Genomic DNA, 20,506 nt, shown 5'->3' on the forward strand with positions numbered 1-20,506 from the left:
GCAGGTGAAGGCCAGTATGGGAAAGTCTATACCTGTATCAGTGTTGACACTGGAGAGCTGATGGCTATGAAGGAAGTGAGTACTCTATATACAAGAATCACTTCTGCCCTTGTTTTTTCCGAACTAGATGTGCATGAGTTAGCATGCGTTAAGTATTTCTGAATGCTGTTGATAGCTGTGGAAGGGTGAGAAGACAAATGGTTTCTTAATGTAGCCACATCTGCTGTTACCACTTCTTCCTCGTTAAGTTGCTTAAGCATTTTCTTTACTGTTTACAGCTTTCAATTTAAATGTATGCAAAATGCATAATGCTTTTTTTACTAGTCTCACAGGAATGTTGTGAACTTGATGAATGCTTGCTTAATATGTGTGAACTCTTATTAAGAGATCTTAAGCTATTTTGGAAAGAGTTTTCTGGTTGGTGGGGACTATACATAGACTTATATTTTACTTCGTAGTATTTCATCTCACATTTTATTACTTTTTTCTTCATTCCTTAGAGTAAAAGGTAGGAAATGTGACATCAGTTTTTTTTCAGCTCCCCCTGTAGTTTTAATGAGCTGGGTTGAATTGCAAGACTGACTAATATTGTGGGTACAGAGAATTTAATTTGGGGAATAGAAAAAAGTAAAGCAGTGTAGGCATAGAGATCAGTTTTCCCTACACACCTTTTTTTTTTAAAAATATTTGTATTGTTTGGTTTTATTGCATTTCCACATCTTCAGACAACTGTGAACATCCAGCTGTTCACAACAGTTACCGTGCCAGCCATTTGATGCTAGAGCAGCTACGTTTTATGAGCCAGTTCTTCCACACACACAGTGTATATGTGATCTCTCAAAGGTGTGGAAAAGTGAGACTAGGCTTGTGCTTACTTCTTGTACCGTACTCATTCACTGACTAACTAATATCAACACTTAAAATTTTGTTGTTTTTTTTTTTTTTTTACTCTTGATGAAATAACATTTCCCCATTCATCAGCAGCACACTATGTCTGGAATTCAGATTCACTTTCTAGGTGCAGGTTCCTTTAAGAGGTTAGCATGTGTGTGCTCTTTAGCAGAAGTTCAATTAAACTTGAAGCTGTTAAATGGACCTTGTTTGACAGGCACTTCACTAGTAGGCTAAATATACGGTATGCTGCCTTTTCTTGTAGTATTTTTAACTTCCAGAATCATTTCACCAAGAAGCATTTCCCTGGTCTCTGTGGGCTTAGTTGGAAACTGTTTGCAACTTCATAAAAGGCTTTTCTGGATTTCCTTAAAAAAGTACCTTGGTACATTGGGAGAAGATTTATTTAATTGTTTTAAACTGGCTAAAAAAATTGCCTTCCCCCTGCTCCCTGTGATTTCTTCAGCCTTTGCTGACTGACCCACAGTGTCAATAAATCTTTACAATTTATAGTGGAGAAGCTTTACTACAAATGCATAATATTGCAACTTCAAACTGTTTGGAAATACATAAAATACTTGAATGTTACTTGCCATCTTTTTGTAATCTCCACCTACTTAATTGTAACACTGTTCAAGTATAAACTGTATCCTGGATTTGTTACACAGAACAAAACATCCTAGCAGCCAATGGTAAAGTATGTAAATTTATTTCTCTAGCAATTGTCCTGTACTCAATCAATGAAGTTTCTGCCTTCTACTAGTATGGTAAACGCAGCATCTTGCATAACTTGTTATGCATTTTTCTTATCTTTGTATGAATAAAAGCTTAAAATAATTTTTTCAGAAGGCTTAGACTTGATAATTTTTTTCCTCCATGAAAAATCCACCACAGCATACTACAGGAGAACTAATGAGAACCTGCCTCTTTCATCAAAACCTGTATGGCTGTATTTGTTCTGTGCCACGTCTTTCTTTGCAGCTGCCTCATTCTCAGTGAAGAAACTCCTCAGAGAAATGCCTTACAATCTCCTTTGATGAAGTACCTGGCAACTAGTCTGTCTTCTGTAATAGCTCTCACTGATGTTAATTTTAGTTTCGTCTGTCCTGTGTCTCTGCCACATTTAAGCTAGAAGACAAGCTCAGAAGAGATAATTATGTGCACATGTGTGTGTTTAGACATTTAAGTAACAGCTTTTTGTTGTTATAAACTTTATAAATTACATACAGATGTGATGATTTTCCAAAAAAAGTTCAGTGATATATTTTGTTTAAGTTTCGGGATGAAAGGTTGGGGTTTGGGGCTATTTGTATAATGATGCTGTTAAAAAAAGCCAAACAAATGCTTTTTGGGGTTCAGGGTGAGTTGTTTGTTAGAATTGGTTTTTGGGCTTTTTTTCTTCCTTAGTAATTTGAAACAGTGGCAAAATAACGGAAAATCTTTTATGCAGATAAGATTTCAACCTAATGATCACAAAACCATCAAAGAAACAGCTGATGAACTGAAGATTTTTGAAGGCATCAAACACCCTAATCTTGTTCGTTACTTTGGTGTGGAGCTCCATAGGGTAAGAAAACCTAAATTATCGGGCTTTTTGATAGGGCAGATAGAAAATTTTAAGAAGCTGTGGATCATTGGACATTTTTCTTAAAAACACTGTAGTTCAGCTTAATTGGATATTTCTGAACTGCAGTGTGCCTTTTTTCTTCTGAATGTTGAGGTTTCTGAAACATAGATTGGAGAAATTTGGAACTGGTACATAAAAAGAGAAGGTTCACAATAAGTGAATAGAGCAAGTAATGCTAGAGCTGTTGTGTGCTGCTACTCTGTTTAACTGCTCTAAAAGCAAGCTATATCATATTACACTATGGTAACTTGTGTGTAGATAAAAGACTAGACAGCCTAAAACACTTCACTGTTAGCAGTACAGTTTGTACCAATTATCCTATTGATTCCTGGAAAAGTTTTGTGCTAATGTGTAAATCTTGATGCCAGACAAATGTCCTAACAAAGCAGACCTTTTGGAATGCAATTAACTTTTGATCAAAAGGAAAAACTAGTTTCTGTGCTCAAGTGTTGGAACTGGTTTTCGTAACAGAGCTGGATTTCACAGTTGTGTGTTGAGATACCCTACTTTTCTTAGTCTCTGCCTCCTATGTGCCCTTCCCAACTTCCCCTGTGAGTCGCGGGTCCTTTCTGTTATCTCTAACCAGTGAGGTGGGCAGGTAATGGTGCTTAGTGGTGCTAGCTGGAAAGCAGTGTGTTGTTTTGACCAATTTGCTCAATATGACCGGGTTGATTTGCTGACACAGTGCTGGCTTAGAAGGGGAGAAAGGCTGCTTTCTGTCTGCATTTTTTTAACTTGGGGAGACAGATTTGGGTGTCTGTGTCGCTGGGTCATTCGTTTCTCAGGCTAGTTCTAAAAGCCTTAGTGTCTTTGCTCTCTTTTTGTATTAATAAAGTCTGGCTGAAATTGCCTGGGCTTGGAAACAGAGAAAGGGAACAAGAACCTAACTTTAAATAGAAGTTAGAGTTGACATGCTTATTCAAACCACAGCAAACAAAAAGACCCTTGCCCTCCTCCAGAGATCAGCACATGATATCGCGTGAACTAGGAGGGGGGGGGAAAAAAACACCACCAAAAAAAAAACCCAAACGTGATTTTAACTTTTTCTTTAATATGCAAAGGATCTTTTTGTATTTGCATAATATACCTACAAGATTTCCGAAGTGCTTTTTTGGTAGATAGCAATACACTTTATACCACTGAATGGTAGCAGTTATGTACAAATGATGCAGATAGACATGTAGTTTTTCCACAGCTGTGCAATAGAATATGTTAGGTTGAAGTATGCCCAGGAGAATAGAATTCTGAAGAGATGATTTATTAGATATTCCATGGTGAGAGATAATTCATTACTCTTTTCCCAATGAAGGATGTAAGGAGGACTTGATCCTAATTCAGTGTTGAAAAAAAAGATAAAATTAAAACCAATCAAATCCAATTTGGTTCCCACAACAGGAAGAAATGTACATCTTCATGGAGTACTGTGATGAGGGCACTCTGGAGGAAGTATCAAAACTGGGCCTTCAGGAGCACGTCATTAGGCTCTACACAAAGCAAATCACAATTGCTATCAATGTACTACATGAACATGGTATCGTTCATCAAGACATTAAAGGTAAAGTTAACCAAAAAAGGTAATGTTGTTGTTTCAGTGTTGTAGATGAGGGCAGAGGGGAGGGATGGGGGACATTCACAGATTTAGTGCACGGTGTCTGTACGGCCATGAAGTCTATAAGGCCTTCCACTGATTTTTCAGTTTCCCGTTTACAAATTGTTGGCTAGTTAAATGCTCCTTTTTAAGTGTAGAACATAAAAAATCTTCACAGTTGGCATTGCAAACTCATAAATTCTGCCTGTGATTAATACAGTTTTGTGTAGAGGTTGTTAAGATTGCTGGGGATTCATCCAACTGAAATTTTGGTCCTTGTGTTTTTAGTGCTATTCTACTGAATTATGTAATGCTGTTTTTCTTCTCATCTGTGCAAAACCAGAGGTGTTTCCTGGGAGTTGACAAGCAATGTACAGTGCTAGAGTTGTTTATCAGGACTTTTCCTTGTGATTCTCATTTTCCAGAAGAGTTTTAGGATTTCAGAGGAATGGTTGATGAAACATAGTAATAAAACCCTTGGTAAAAGAAATTAAAAGGGTATTGTAAAATTACTTGCCTAGTGGGTTTTTTTTTTTGCCATATATTTACTCATGCCTGGCTCTCAGCATTTGCTTACAGAATGAGCAGACTGGAACTACAGTAACTGAAGGCGGGTTGGTTATGGCATTTGCTTAAGGCACCCAGTGTCAGTCCACATTTCACATTCATTTTTCTTTTCTTGCGCCTTCCAAGAACATCCTCCATGTCTAGTTACCTTGTTTTGTTAGTCTGGCATATTTTGCTCACCTATGGCAGAAACTTAACAAAAAGTAGGGGAAACGATGCACACAGTATGCCCTGCGAGTGCTCATTTTATGACAAGGCAGTGCAACCCAACGATGCTGGGTTTCTATGTCCCTCTTGCTCACAGGGTTTTGAATCACCGCAGCAGTGTAGGAGGTTCCCAGTTGCTCTTGGTCCTTTGGCCTCGTGCTTCTCATTTGGGAAAAGAACTATCTACGATCCAGAGGCCTCCCACCCAGGTAGGCCACTCTTGAGTCAGTTTTGGCTTTTTTCCCTAGAAAACACTTTCCCTCGTTCCCATTCCCTGGAAGTCTTGCCTTTTCTGGTTCTCCTTCCTGACCAAAGGTTTCTCTCCAGTTGTGAATTCCCCTCCCTGCCCTCCTTGCCCTTTTCTTGATCATTCCATATCCAGGTTCTGCTTAGCTGGATTATGCTTTCCTGGAACTTTGTCGTGATCACAATCTGAGACTGGCTGACAGGGATTTCTTTTGTGCTGCTCTGTCATTGCTGATTTCTGAATACATTTCCAATTAAGTCATCCTTTCATTAGGCAAACACAGTGAAGTGAGAAGTGCTGTTAACAGAACTCAAATGCTGCATTATTTGAGGGCATTTATATTGCAACAGGCTCTTAGTATCAAAGGTTGGGGTGTTTCTTGAGAATAACAGCAATATAAACAGAGGGTCACTGAAGACGCATCTGTATCTAGTCCTTCCTGACACTTAATGACAGAATTTGAAGACAGACCACAGAGGGCGTTTTTATAAAGAATGCCTGGTGTTACATTGGAAATCTCTTACTCTCGGTTTCCTTTTATGCTAATGTTGCATCCCCAGTTTTTCAGGCTAACAGCAGTAAGGAAAACTTTGTTTTTACTCTTAGCTCTTACATAGTCAGGTAGGCTTATTTTTCTGATAGGGAAGAATGATAATATACCATTCAGATTGTTAAAACCATTTTCCTATGGAAATCTTGCTGTCAGGTCACACTAGATCTCTCATGGCCTGTTTGCTAAACATCACCGTGGATCTGTTTCTTTTGGCACCAGATAAACAATTACTGTAAGATTTGGTTATATGTATCCTGCAGTTGGTGTCTACAAGTACCTTGTGCTCAAACCCTGAGTCTTTTGGTTAGTAGTATCCACTTGTGCCACTGTTGTCTTTCAGGTTCTATTATGGCATCCAATTCTGTGAGTGTAAAAAATGAAGCAAGACATACCTGCCTTAAATGCCTTTTCAGCCTGCAGTTGTAAGAGCAAACCGAGGATAGTTTTGGCTGATTGTTACGCTTGGCTCCTCTGTTTTTTATTAGTCTGCCTCAATGTGTAAAGTTTTTGGTGCTAGTATATAGAAGTTCATCAGGTTTTTGGGGATACTTTTTCAGTCTCTGTTCAGGGGATTAGATTTTAACCCCTGTGGCTAAGCTGAGATTCATCAGTTATAATTGCTTCACTTTTTGCAAGGAAGCTGTTCTGCTCAGTTACTGAGAATGGTGGAATATTTAATACTGAAGAGAATCTCTGGTCATCTCTAAGCCCTCTGTTTAAAGCAGATCAAATGTAAAATTAGATCAGATTGCGCAGACCTTGTTTAGTTGAGATAATTGTATCTCTAGGAATGGAGATTCTCTTTTTCTCTGAGGCTCTGTCCCAATAGTGAAAAACTTTTTCCTGATTTCTCCCTGGAATTTGCAGAGATTACTATTTCTGTCCATGGCCCTGTATGCTTTCACAGCGTACCTTTGAGGAAAAAGTCTTTCCATCTTAGTATCATAGTATAGTTAGGGTTGGAAGGGAACTTAAAGATCATGTAGTTCCAACCCCCCTGCGATGAGCAGTGACATCCCACTAGACCAGGCTGCCCAAGGCCCCATCCAACCTGGCCTTGAACACCTCCAGGGATGGAGCATCCACAACCTCCCTGGGCAACCTGTGCTAGTGCCTCACCACTCTCATGGTGAAGAAATTCTCCTAATGTCCAGTCCGTCTTGTTTATATCCTCCCATTACACAGCTGAAAAGAGCAATAAATTCCCTGCACACACGCTCTTCTAGTCTTCCCTCCTTCAAGCTAAACAAACCCATCTCTCAACCTTTCTGTGTGCGTCATCTGTACTAGCATTCTGACCATCTTGACGTCCCTCTTCTGGGTTTGCATCAGTATGTCAATGTCTGTCTTGTACCGGGGAGCCTAAAAACAAGATGATAAAATCCAAGTGTGGTCTTGCAACTGCCCATTTGAGAGGGATTATGACTGAGGACATGCCTGGTGCCTTCTCTTCAGGAGAGAAGGGTATATTCCTGAAGACTGCTCGGATTATGTTTTCAGAATGAATGTAGAACATCGAAGTATTCCAGTATTATTTCAGTAAAACAGAAACCCGTGAATTAGACAATCCAGGTCAGGAAGCCTTCATCAAAGTGTTATTGTATTATTGTATTATTGTCCTTTTGTTAACTTTGTTGTTAGCTCAAAATTTCTGCCATTCCTGCCTGTATGTCTTCATGATGAGCACAAGGTCATTCAACAAGTGATGGAAGGCTGTTCAGCAGGAGGCTATGGGTATGTGTCACGCTTTCTGAGAGACTGAGTAAAAGAGGATGCTAAAGCTGATTTTCTGATCACAGGGTAGCATTTGGCCAGCTTGTTTCTTAAGTGAGTTTGGCTGCTGCACTGCTTAAGTACTGGCTGAGGAATGTCTTTCAACTGTCGCTCTTCGTGGAATTATGCCAGAGTCTTTAGTGGGGCTTATGCTATTGCTCCTCGGACTCACAGTATTTACACCAGCACCTTTGGAATATCATGCCAGTGCAGTTTTCACTGCACTTAAGAAGGGGCTAACTTGGCACAGAGTATGGAAATTCAGTTTAAATGCTTTGGATCATAGCTGTTGTTTCCTCTACCAAGGGTATGGCTTTTGACATTTGCTCTTTGTTTGCGGTCTGCCCAGAAGATGGTGTGGCATAAATGGTGGGAGGGCTGGGCAGAATTGGGCTACCATTTACCTCTGCCAAGTACATCCAATGAAGATGCTTTTGATAATATATGTGTAGGAGAGAAGGAACAGATAGGTTTGTTGTGGTTTTTTGCCATTTTAGCCATGGTCTCCAGTTTTATTTTGCTTTTTAACTATGCAATATTGTAGGAATTTTGTTACATTCTCAGTCACATTAACTGTCAAAGGTAAAATGGCTCGGTCATCCTCAAAGTACTGCCTTTGTCTCTTGTCCTCTTACATGGGTCTTGCTGGATTCTGTGCATTTTTCATCTCACAAGACAACCCTTTTAAAAGGACTTATAGAGGTTGGTCTTGTTTTCTGAAACAGAGACTTTTCAGTAACACTTATGCTGACTTGCTTTGATTTAGGAAAAAAAAAAAATACAGCAGAAAGGAAGCAGTCTAGGAGGTTCCTGGGATGCGTGGAAGACAACTTCCTCACACAACTGGTTAGTGAACCAACAAGGGACTAAGCGATCATGAGATGATAGGGTTTTCAGTTCTAGGTGGGATAAAGAAGAGGATTAGCAAAACAGTCACGTTAAACTTCCAGAGGGCAGACTTTGGACTGTTCAGAAGGTTGGTTGGCAAAGTCCCATGGGAGACAGTCCTTCAGGGCAAGGGAGCCCACGAGGGCTGGGCGCTCTTAAAAAAATGAAATCCTAGCAGCTCAGGAGCAAGCCATCACCATGTTCCAGAACAGAAGCTGGCAGGGCAAAAAGCCAGCTTGGTTGAGCAGGGAGATTTTGGGATGCATCAAAAAGAAGAAGGTCTATGAACTTTGGAGGAAGGGGCAGGCGTCTTGGGTGGACTACAGGGAGGAAGTGCAGGGAAAAAATCAGGAGGGCAACCAGAAATCAAATTGGCTAAATCTGTGAAAGATAATAAAAAATCTTTCTACAAATACATCAACAAGAAAAGTAGGACTAGGGAGAATATTCAGTCCCTGTTGGATGCAGAAGGAACAACAGTGACAGGGGATAAGGACAAGGCTGAGGTATTTAATGCCTTCTTTGCCTCAGTCTTTAATAGCAAGGAAAGTTGTTCCCTCTGTGTACAAACCCAAGAGTTAGAGGAGCAGCATGAGGCTCCCATGATTGAAGAGGAGGAGGTTAGAGACTTACTTGCCCAGCTAGACACCCACAAGTCTATGGGGCCGGATGGGATCCACCCAAGAGTATTGAAGGAGCTGGCAGATGTCCTTTCCAAACCCCTTCCCATCATCTTCCAGCATTCCTGGCTGACTTGGGAAGTTCCACTGGACTGGAGGCTGGCTAATGTTGTGCCCATCTACAAGAAGGGTTGCAGGGAGGATCCGGGGAACTACAGACATGTCAGTCTGACCTCAGTGCCGGGGAAAGTCATGGAACAGGTGATCTTGAGTGCTATCATGAAGCACATGCAAGAGAACTGGGTGATCAGGCCCAGTCAACATGGGTTTACAAAACGCAGATCTTGCCAAACTAACCTGATCGCCTTCTATGACAAAATGACTTGTCTACTGGATGAGGGAAAGGCTGTGGATGTAGTCTTCTTGGACTTTGGTAAAGCCTTTGACACAGTTTCTCACAGCATTCTGCTTCAGAAACTGTCTGCCTCTGGCCTGGACAGGCGCACACTCTCCTGGGTTGAAAACTGGTTGGATGGCCGGGCCCAGAGAGTGGTGGTCAATGGAGTTAACTCCAGCTGGAGGCCAGTCAAAAGTGGGGTTCCTCGGGGCTCGGTACTGGGTCCAGCCCTGTTCAGTGTCTTTATCAATGACCTGGATGAAGGCATTGAGTGCATCCTCAGCAAGTTTGCGGATGACACTAAGTTGGGTGGAAGTGTGGATCTGTTGGAAGGTAGGGAGGCTCTGCAAAGGGATCTGAACAGGCTGGACTGCTGGGCTGAGGCCAAGGGCATGAGGTTCAAGAAGGCCAAATGCCGGGTCCTGCATTTGGGGCACAACAACCCTATGCAGTGCTACAGACTGGGAGAAGAGTGGCTGGAGAGCTGTACAGAGGAGAAGCACCTGGGGGTAATGGTTGACAGCGGACTGAATATGAGCCAGCAGTGTACCCAGGTGGCCAAGAAGGCCAATGGCATCTTGGCTTGTATCAGAAACGGTGTGACCAGCAGGTCCAGGGAGGTTATTCTCCCTCTGTACTCGGCACTGGTGAGACCGCACCTTGAGTACTGTGTTCAGTTCTGGGCCCCTCACCACAAGAAGGATGTTGAGGCTCTGGAGCGTGTCCAGAGAAGAGCAACAAAGCTGGTGAGGGGGCTGGAGAAAAGTCTTATGAGGAGCGGCTGAGAGAGCTGGGGTTGTTTAGCCTGGAGAAGAGGAGGCTGAGGGGAGACCTTATTGCTCTCTACAACTGCCTGAAAGGAGGTTGTGGAGAGGAGGGAGCTGGCCTCTTCTCCCAAGTGACTGAGGACAGGACAAGGGGGAATGGCCTGAAGCTCTGCCAGGGGAGCTTCAGGCTGGATATCAGAAAAAAATTCTTCACCGAGTCATTGGGCACTGGAACAGGCTGCCCAGGGAGGTGGTCGAGTCACCTTCCCTGGAGGTGTTTAAGGAATGGGTTGATGAAGTGCTTAGTGACATGGTTTAAGGGAGTATTAGGAATGGTTGGACTCCATGATCCAGTGGGTCCTTTCCAACCTGGTGATTCTATGATTCTATGCTGAACTGTCATTACTTTTTGGTTGGGTTTTTTTTTGTTTTTTTTTTTGAAAGGGACAGACTTTGATTTGAAAGGCCTTGTAAGAAGGTTTTGAACCAAACTACCTCTTCGTAGCCTTCCATGAAATCTGTGTTGCTTTCTTGAGAAATAGGAACGTAGGTTTTCTTGAACATACTTCTAAAAGTGTTTACTAGTAATGCCCATTTTTCCCAAGATCTTTGTATGGGCTAAGTACACCTACTTTTCTATAACACAATTTCTTTGTGTCTTTTCTATAACACATAATTGCTTGAAAATAGTTAGAAAAAGAAAAGCTGTGACCAGTAGTTCCAAGGAGGAAGTTGCTGATAGAGTAACTGTTACTCTTCTAATGCATTGTCCATATTGAGTGTATGATTGAGCTGCCTTCTTGCACTGCTTTGGTGTGTTTCTGGATTCTCTTTCATTCAAGGAGCTCAGGGGTGGTCTGCCCAGCTCTTGTTACACGTGCCTGTGATTGCAGGGTGACTCTGGATGTGTGTCCCTCTGATGGCAAACTGCAGAACGTAGCCAAAGAATTCTGGTCTTGAGTCTGTGCAGGCACCTGAAAGTCTGCAGTGGAAAACTTACAGACACGATGTGCTGAAGTGTTGTATTCTCTGGAAGTTAATTCTTCTTTCTGAACTTGTAAAAGGCTTATGGTAATTGAAGGTTGAAATTTATCTGTTAATGATTTCTGTCCCTCTTTTTTAGTCCAGTTCTGTGCAATACCTCTTGAACTAAATAAATCTTGCTTTAGTTATCAGTCTTTCTTGTAGTAGGTAGAGAAGCCCTTTGAGAAATGGGCAAAGTTTTGGCATCATTGATCTGCACTGCCTTTTTTTGACTTGAGCTTTTTGAGGATGGGTTTTTCATTAATATCTATGGGATGCCCAGCCAAGCTAACTGTAAAATGTCATTATGTAAGAGAAAATAACACAAAGGAGGAGCAGTCAAGAATTCCTGCACGGAGCTATGTTCAATTAGACTAAAGTGAGAAATTTTTGAAGGTTGTATTCAGATGAGCTATTTTTGAAAGAATCTTGTATAACATGGGAAAACACTATGTGTAACAAAGCCCCCAAAATTTGACTAGTCCTAGAGAAGGCACAGTTTTTTTCTGTGCAAATCATTCGTCGTTCCTCAAGAGAGATCGCAGCTCAAGCTGTACTTCTGCCAGGTGACTCTTGCTAACCTACTTACGGTTTCATTGTGATACTTGCAGGATCCAGGATTTGGCTTGAACTGAGCTCTTCCTGCTCTACCCTTTTTCTGTTGGCTTTCAACACATGTTTTGGTAGGATGTTGAATGAAAGAAAACCACTGGTTATCAAAACCACTTGGCTTATTTTTCAGTGTTGCATAGAACAAGTGACTTGAAGTGAACTGCAGCGTGCCTGTGGAGATTTTCAGCTATGCTAGAGAAACTCTTCTAGCGTAAGCTGGCTGTTGCAATAGTAGCTCTCCTCCAGAAGTTCTTCTGGAAGTAGAACACAATAGGAGTGGGCATTTGGTAGTACATGTAATAAAAATCTATAAGCTACATTTTGCAAATCTGCTGTGACGACACAGCTGTATGATGTTATCTGCCTTGACTCAGCTGAACTGAAAAGATGGCTAGTGGGAGGTATACTGCAGTGGCCTCTTCTAGTAAGTTCCTTAAGGACTGGGTTTTTTTTTGCAGTGCAGTGCTCACAAGGATAAGCACTGGAATTCATAAATTCCTGGAAGAGTATTTTCTTGTAATGACCATGTACGGAAAGCTGCATGCTAATGGCATTTCTTGTTAGCTTCCATTACAATTAGTGTTAACACAAACCTACTTTAAGTCCTGTTGGGAATGGTACATTGGTAATGTGCCCTTTGGGGAACATCTCTAATGCTATCATATTCCATGCTTAATCCCCAGGTAAAGATCTAAGTGCGAATTTGGCTATTGTCTACTGTATAACTTCCAAAAGTATACTAAAAAGCCCTCATTCCTCAATTCACAAGTGCTACTGTTTTTTTGTTGTGTTTCCTAGGAGCCAACATCTTTCTTACCTCATCTGGACTGATTAAACTGGGAGACTTTGGCTGCTCAGTGAAACTGAAGAACAACACCCAGACAATGCCTGGGGAAGTGAACAGTACTTTGGGGACTGCAGGTAAGGAAGTATGTGCTAGGCAGGTACTTGTCTCTTTACCATAAAATATACCTCTGTCAGAAGTCTGGGCTGGAGTAAAATGATGCATTTCAGGGACACTTGATTTTACTTCAGTTGGTTAGATGTGCTTTACATCCAGAAGCAAAACCAATCGGTGAATGATGAAACTGGAAAGATAAGCTTGTATTTGTCTGGTAACTATAAAGATGCTGGAGATTGTGTTTTCTAGGGTTCTGTCTTTCTCTGCGGCCTTACTGAAACAGTACTGTTCTTACTGAACAGCGGCTTAATCTGTTTTTAAAAAATGAAAATAACTGAAAGCATGTCCTGTATCACCTTTTTCACTATCATGTTTCAAACTGAAAGACAGCTATGCTGCAAAGATGTCAAAGAACCAGAAGCCAGCAAATGACAAAATCTAGCAAGAAAAGCTGAATGGTAGTTCATTACAGAGGTGTTAAGAGCCATTTGATTTGCCCAGTTAATCACTTAATGTAGACCGTTCCTTCTGCTGTATGAACTGATGACATCCTATGTGTTGTTTTAAAGCGTACATGGCTCCAGAAGTGATTACTAGAGCGAAAGGAGAAGGGCATGGACGTGCAGCAGATATCTGGAGCCTGGGCTGTGTTGTTATAGAGATGGTCACCGGCAAGGTAGGAGTGTTTCATGTACTGATTGAGTGCAAACTGTTCTTAGCAGTTTCTCTGCAAATTCTAGTCATGCTCCCAGCAATTTGTCACACATAAGTCTGCAAGTACCGGGGTGGTTTTTAGTTTCCTGAGGTACAGAAATACGTGCTCTACTGGACAGCAAGTTACTTGCTAAACCTTGCACTTAGCAATTCTGTTAACTGTTGCAGAGGCCTTGGCATGAATATGAGCACAACTTCCAGATCATGTATAAAGTGGGGATGGGTCATAAACCTCCAATTCCTGACAAAGTGAGCCCAGAAGGGAAAGACTTCCTTTGCCACTGCCTGGAAAGTGACCCAAAGATGAGGTGGACAGCCAGCCAGCTCCTCGATCATCCTTTTGTCAAGGTTTGTCTCATGGTTTTGGCTACAAAGACTGGAGATGGGAATCGGAAACAGCTTTTAGTTGGCCTAATCATTTGCAGCTGTGCTGTAGGGCTTCATATCCTGGTGGGAGACTGTCCAGAAAACAAGATTTGGCAACTTTTCAGAAGCACGTGTAATGTTGCTAGTAAACATTTTACTAAAAGAACCTGGTGTGCACCATGCAATAAACTTTCACTGCTGCATTGAGATGCATTATCCGTATATTGAAAACACTTGTCAATTTTTAGCTCAGTGGTAGTTAGTTGGATCTGAAAGGATCTGTGCCTAAAACTTTAGCAAGTACGTATGTACAGATTTCTGTAATGAAGAGATAAGGGGCTCCTCCATAAAAAGTGAAACAAGGACATGCTTGAGAACTCTACCATCTGTCAGTGCAAAGATCTGCTTTTCTTTTAAGTTCATACTTATGTTCATCTTGAACCTTTATCTGGCAGTTGACATAACAATTTGCAGATCTTGCATGAACCTGGGTTTAATTCTTTGCTTAAGAATAGGCAAATATGTGCACCTGCAAATTTAAGTATATTACTAACTTCAGTTTTGAAGAGGTAGGAATTCAGCTCTGTCCCATTTTTCCAGTGTAAAAGTGCACTTCAGTAGTGTGGTTTAATAACGTTGTGTTTGGGATCATCATACCCATCCCTCTCATCAGTGCAACTGTAGCCAGATCCCATCCATCAGAGGCAATGAGCTTCTTGGGAAATGGAAGAGTTGCATATAAACACTTGTAATTAATTATCTGTACAGCAAGGGAGAAAGAAGAAAGCTTCAAAGATGTCCTCTTACCTTCCTGTTCAACGAAGGTGCTAAAGAAATTGATCTGTTGTCATCTTCTTGCCGCAGTAGGGAGACAATTGAATTAATTGCCTTTTGTCCCCTTCACAGGTTTGCACAGATGAAGAATGAAGTTATTCAGTCTCTGGCCTTTTTTATTCTGGCAAGATATCTTTTAATCACTACTGTATGTAATATTTACATAAAGACTTTGCTGAGAAGCAGTGTAAAAGCTGAACTTACGAAGACTGCACAAGTGACGAGCGTCACTTTCTCTGCTGCTCTTGTATGTTTTACTTGGCACATGTTGCTCATGTGACAGTGTCTGCAAGTTGGAAGAAGCTGCATGTTTCAGTGAAAGTGCCATTACTACTGTATATGGACCATACCTTCTTTTGTTCTTTTTCCTGTTTCTCATTTGATTGAGAACTGTAATGTTAATATGTAGTATTTTTGAACTCTTTAGGTTCAGAAAAATGCTGTAGTGTTATCAGGCGTTATGGACCTTGTTTTTTAATCTGTTTGTTGAGTGCACTGACTGTGAACTTTTACTGGGTTTTTTGTTTATTTGTTTTTGGCAAGCTTCAGATTTGTTATGCACAGGGCTGATTAATGAAATTTTAAAAAAAGGTTTTTTCTCAATAAATGGTTTATTTTAGGAGTTTGTTGGTGAAGGGATTTCCTTGTGTAAAGAAATCAATTTTTTTCAGTACTTGTTTACTGCTAAGGTAACCCAACCACAATAGGCATCTCTCATTGCTGTAGTCAATGTTTTGTCAACTTTGAGATACGTAAGGAGCATCTTACACTACAGAAGTGATAATAGAATTAGGGTCCCTCCTTCATCATCTCTACCTATATGACACTACCTGTAACAGAAGGGATAGAGTCATGTTGTAAAATTAACTTTCCTCTTGAACGCAGGGAATGATGTGCATGGCATTTCTGTGGCCAAGAGACTAATGAGCTAAGATTATTCTGGTGTTCTGTTTGGCAAAACCAAGAACTTATTGTTAAGAGCTTTTTAAAATTGATTTCTGATTCTGGACTTCGATTTCCCCAACATCTCCCACTGTCATCAGTCAGAAAACAGAGAGGTTAGAAGTGGTTATCAATTAGAAGACACAATCTGCAACACCTCATCTAATTAGAATATTTTGTTTGGCTTGCTGTTACAAATGCTTGACTTAAAATGTTACTCATAAGCATTAGTGCACACTAAGTTTAGATATCCCTGTTACAGCTCTAGACCATAAAATAGGTATCTTGCATAGAAAGCAGAGAACTTGCTTTTAATGTTTGGCTTTATTCTAAAGTCCTATCACTCCACTTACTTAATCCACGAATCCTTGGTTTGCTGCAGGTGTGGGGTAGCTTTTAGCAGCCACGTGAGCTATGGAGGAGGTATCACAAAATCTAACATGAAAATCTAGAAAAGGAATGTCACTGTGCAGGTCACCAACATGGTGTTGTCTAGACTCTCAAAAAAAAATCCAGTGCTGAATTTAACCAAAGACTGTCTCTTCTCTTCAGGTCTCTGTTTTCAGTTATGATAGGAAGGGAAGCATATGGTCATCCTCAGCAACTGGCTATGAAAGACCCTGAGGCAGGAGTTCCCCCGGCCTGCTGTGTGTTTCACTTTACAGTATATCACATGTATCTGCGTGGTTTGTGTCCTCATTTGCCTTGTTTCAGGTGCCCTTGAACACAAACAGGAACAGAGGATAGCATCTAGTAGTGAAGGTAAAAATTAAACTTGTATGAGTTCATTGTTGCCAACCAAAAGAAGACTCATTCACTGCACATTAGCTTTTTATACTTTTATTTTTGTATAAACAAACGTTAAGACTACTTTTATTAAGGCAGTTGTAGAACATACAGTTGCTTGTGGGGATGAGGGGCAAACACTGCTTCCTAGTGACCTATGTCATTCTTCTAATACAGTGAACTGGACTATTTTAACTTTGGCAAGCACCAGTGAGCTTTCTCTGTTTGCCAGTGAACACTGGAGGGGGCCCAGTGGTGCAGACCTTGTGCACTGGGACTTCTAGAAGCGCTTAGGAGGGTGGATCTACAAGTGGTGTGTTTGGCCCTCAGCTTGTTCTAAGGGTTGGTCCCAGGGAAACAGGTGTGAAATACTCTTTCAGAAGAAGTAGTTACATGTTTGGTATTTTATTCTGGGAGAAGTGGCACTGCATGCAGTTGGAGAGAGAAGGACTAAGGTTCATAAGGAATGTTAAATGTCTCCCTGCCAGCATGTAAATCAGTGGCTTCTTAAAAAGGCAAAAATACTATAGTCTCTATCACTACACGAATATGTATTGCTGCTCAGAACTATTCACCCCTGCCTGTAGAGTAGGGTTCATTCTACCACCTGACCAAAGCCCACTCTGCCAGGTATGGTTTACAGTAACACGCTCACTTGGAGAGAGCTTTCCTCACTCCCACCCATTTTCAAAGTCTTCTGTATGGTGTTTTCAAGCCAGTCTCATCAGCATGCCTGATGTATTACTCCAGGATGGCTGGACCTTTGGACACTAATACAGGTTTTAATACTCAGTTTTCCACTGTTAAAATTGCTCTGGCAAATAGAGTGCAGGGCCTGTGCTTTATTAAGAGAACAGCTTTATAAGCATGGCAGTATTCTCTGAAACTCAGGCTCTATTTCAGGTGTTGCAAAACTACACTAAAGACCATGTTTATGTTCATGACCTCATACAACCTATTCCAGAAAACTTCAGAGCACAGGGAATGCATGTGTACACAAGAAGGGTGGGGGAAAGTGCCCCCCACGACTACTCTGTTGCACTTCCAAAGGCCAATTCCTTCCTTTGCATTGTACATTTTACTGCCTTTGATCTCAAAGTACTTTACTCCCTGCCCCATGCTAAAAACACAACTCCGCTGGCTCTTTAGGTGCTGCATATTAAAAAGACTTTTCTAGATGATCTGATACACTGAACAGTAAATGCATATTTCATGGAATGACTCATATTCCATTTTATCAGCCCCTGTTTCTTCTGGCCTCGGCTTTATTATAGGAAAAGTAAAATTTTTTTTAAAAACCAGCTGCTAGACGAAGACTGCTCACTTTCTTCTGTAGAGACACAGAGTCTGTCCCTAAGCTACCATGGGTTAGTCTTGTGTGCAATGGAAATTGAAAATGCCAATAATAATGCCACTGCTCTGCATCGGTATCTTTAGGTTTTAAAAGACTTTTTTTTTTAGTTGGAAGTCCCCTCTTTTCATTTTTTTTTCTCTTTCTTCAAACAAGCTCTTTTTAGTAACTTGTGTATCCCTACCTCTTGAGGTTTAAAAACAAGAGGAAGCTGCTCTGGAATCAGTACTAGGAACCAGACCAACACACTTTCCCCAGGGGCTTGATTCTAGGTCTTTTTCTAATTCGGAAAGGTGTCAAAGCAAGTCCAGACAGCCATAAAAAACTCTAAGACTGTACTACTGTGACAGGTCTCTATCCTACTTTCCCTCTTCTCTCCAAAAGAGAAGCAAAAGATACTTTAAGTATTACTTCAGGCTGACTGTTATGAGGTACAATGTAAACTAATTTATCAGAAAAGGCAGATAAGCGGATTAACTGGGATCACAAAAGTATGGGTGCAGGGCATAACTTTGTATTACTTAGTTACAGCATATACCCAGTTGTTTTGTTTCCACCATTGTTAGCAAGGCCTAGAATTTTAATCAGTGTTTAAATCTGAAAGCTATTTTATTACCTCAACTTTTCCAAACTACAAATGCCATTTATTTTCGAAAGAATTACAGGTTTCGGCTCTCCTGCTGATGTAATGCCTGGAGAAAGACATGGCAGTGGGCAATGCAGCTCTGTTGAGGCCACAAGGCCAAATTCCACTCCAGGTTATGCTACTGCAAAGCTCCAATCTAACAGAGTGGGCCCTCAGCAAAGGTCTGCCTTAAGTTTTAAAGGGCCCATGTGGTGCAGATGGTAGGAAGAAGTTCTAGATGTAGGAAAACTCTACTGCAATTCTGACAGTTCAGTAGAGTTCCTTCAGTCCAATACTGGTATCACCAAGCAGAGCATCTTACTGTATTTAAACATTGACAGATTATGGTTGTTAAATTGTTAACGTGTGATCTACACAACTATCAATTTTCATCATCTTGTAATGATCTTCTGACATTTATCCATTCCTTAGAGCTAAGTTAGGTAAGATAAAGCCTGCATCTCTGGTTAGTTTCCAGGTAGAGTCTCATCATACAAGCACACTGGCATTTTTTTTTTCCTTCAAAACTTAAGACACTTCATAGGAAAACAAACCAACCAAACAAATGCAAACCTGATGTAGAGAGTATGCGAAGGAGTGCATCTTTCAAGCATGTCATCCAGCCCAACCCCCTCGGGAGAAATAACAAGAGCACAAATTCAGAAATGCACAGCAATTGCTCGTCCTACCCTTCCTCTGATCTCACTTTAAGGACCGTGATATGCACTTAAGAGTTTTCAGAAGTTGCATTTGTTTCCTTTGGATTGAAGCAGTCTGCAGATGCTACTTTTGTTTCTGTTTGTTGTCATTGTTGCCATAGGTGGAGCCCTTGTTTATTTCTGTAACGCCTATCATCCATCTGACACCAACAGAAGCTGCAACATAAATAAAAAAATAAAGTTAAAAGCAGCACGAAAGCAGAAATTGAAGCTTTGTAGAGGTGTAGCACTTTGAAAGACCAACAGCATTCTCAGCCTTATTGCATTACAGCATTAATAGAAACTACCCATGCTTGACCTTTGATGAAAGATGTCCTCACGCCCCTGTGTTAAGTAAACTGCCCACGGTATTTCACTTGAGGATAGGTTGGTGGCCACAGAGGAGATATGTCCTTTCCCACCAGCAGGGAGGAGGCTATGCGAACCAGTATGGAGTGAGAGGCACAGGCATGATGTGCTCATCAGCCCTGTTAAACCTTAGGTGAAGCTGGCAGTGACACGGAGGTGCTTTGGTGGTTACCTGGCTCCCAGCAGTTGAGTGACATGCTGTACTAATGTATCTGTACTGTGTGTGACAAGGAAGGGAATTCTGCCTGCTTTCAACAGCCCCCATGCCTGGAAGAACACAATCAAGTGCAAGGGCACTTCTGATCTTGATGAACAACAAGAAAAAGGTAAGTTGTGGCATTTTTTTTAACTACAGCTTATGAAACGGTCTGTTACAAGAGGCCAGGTTAATTTAAAAGACTTGATTTAGTGGTAATAATTCACCATGCATGGGGATTTATGTTGGGTTTTTTTTTCATAATTTAGTGTTGGAAATGACTTTTAAGCTAAACACAGCTCAGCCTAAGCCCTCCCCCTCCTCTCACAGCTTTTCTTCGTCTCTTTTGTAAAGGGGCTCAGCTGCCTCGATTTATTGTTCTCCAAACTTCTGCTCAGCTACTGTACATTTCCAGAAACGACACACTTATAGAATGGTTTGGGTTGCAAGGGACCTTAAAAGATCATCCAGTTCCAACCTCTTTGCCACAGGCAGGGACACCTCCCACTAGGCCTTGTTCCAGTGTCTCACCACCCTCCTTGTGAAGAATTTCTTCCTAACGTCTAGTCTAAATCTTCCCCCTCTATTTTAAAGCCATTCCCTCTCATCCTATCACTCCAAGCCTTTGTAAACAGTCCCTCTCCAGCCTTCCTGTAGCCCCTTCAAGTACCGGGAGGTCGCTATAAGGTCTCCCCAAAGCCGCCTCTTCTCCAGGCTGAACAACCCCAACTCTCTCAGCCTGTCCTGTCCTCTCTCAGCTGGAGCAGAGGTGCTCCAGCCCTCTGATCATCTTTGTCATCCTCTTCTGGATGTTTTCCAATAACTCCATATCCTTCTTATGTCGGGGATTCCGACATAAGAACTGGACAAAATACTCCAGGTGGGGGTCTCATGAAAGCAGAGCAGAGTGGCAGAATCACCTCCCTTGACCTGCTGGCCCCATTTCTTTTGATGCAGCTCAGGA

At 41.4% G+C, this 20,506-nt stretch overlaps 2 protein-coding genes across 14 annotated transcripts in view; one reads left to right on the plus strand and one right to left on the minus strand.

Annotated features, from left to right (window-relative positions):
- The window catches only part of MAP3K4 (mitogen-activated protein kinase kinase kinase 4), a 74,889-nt gene extending 59,742 nt beyond the window's left edge, over positions 1-15,147 (plus strand). For 3 of the 6 annotated variants that reach the window (XM_054064208.1, XM_054064205.1, XM_054064204.1), the window contains exons 21-27: positions 5-75; positions 2,342-2,458; positions 3,914-4,073; positions 12,559-12,681; positions 13,231-13,337; positions 13,544-13,723; positions 14,648-15,147. In XM_054064208.1, the coding sequence (XP_053920183.1) occupies positions 5-75; positions 2,342-2,458; positions 3,914-4,073; positions 12,559-12,681; positions 13,231-13,337; positions 13,544-13,723; positions 14,648-14,668 (779 nt within the window). In that variant the 3' untranslated portion in view covers positions 14,669-15,147. Of the gene's footprint in view, positions 1-4; positions 76-2,341; positions 2,459-3,913; positions 4,074-4,977; positions 5,090-12,558; positions 12,682-13,230; positions 13,338-13,543; positions 13,724-14,647 lie in introns of those variants that run through there. The other 3 variants (XM_054064206.1, XM_054064207.1, XM_054064209.1) reach the window with 2 other exon arrangements.
- Positions 15,148-15,283: 136 nt separating this feature from the next.
- Positions 15,284-20,506, minus strand: part of AGPAT4 (1-acylglycerol-3-phosphate O-acyltransferase 4) — an 83,131-nt gene continuing 77,908 nt past the window's right edge. For all 8 annotated transcript variants that reach the window (XM_054064211.1, XM_054064217.1, XM_054064213.1 and 5 more), the window contains one exon: positions 15,284-19,154. In XM_054064211.1, the coding sequence (XP_053920186.1) occupies positions 19,063-19,154 (92 nt within the window). In that variant the 3' untranslated portion in view covers positions 15,284-19,062. The remainder of the gene's footprint in view (positions 19,155-20,506) is intronic.

Source organism: Cuculus canorus, chromosome 3, assembly GCF_017976375.1.
Source record: "Cuculus canorus isolate bCucCan1 chromosome 3, bCucCan1.pri, whole genome shotgun sequence".
Taxonomy (NCBI): Eukaryota; Metazoa; Chordata; class Aves; order Cuculiformes; family Cuculidae; genus Cuculus; species Cuculus canorus.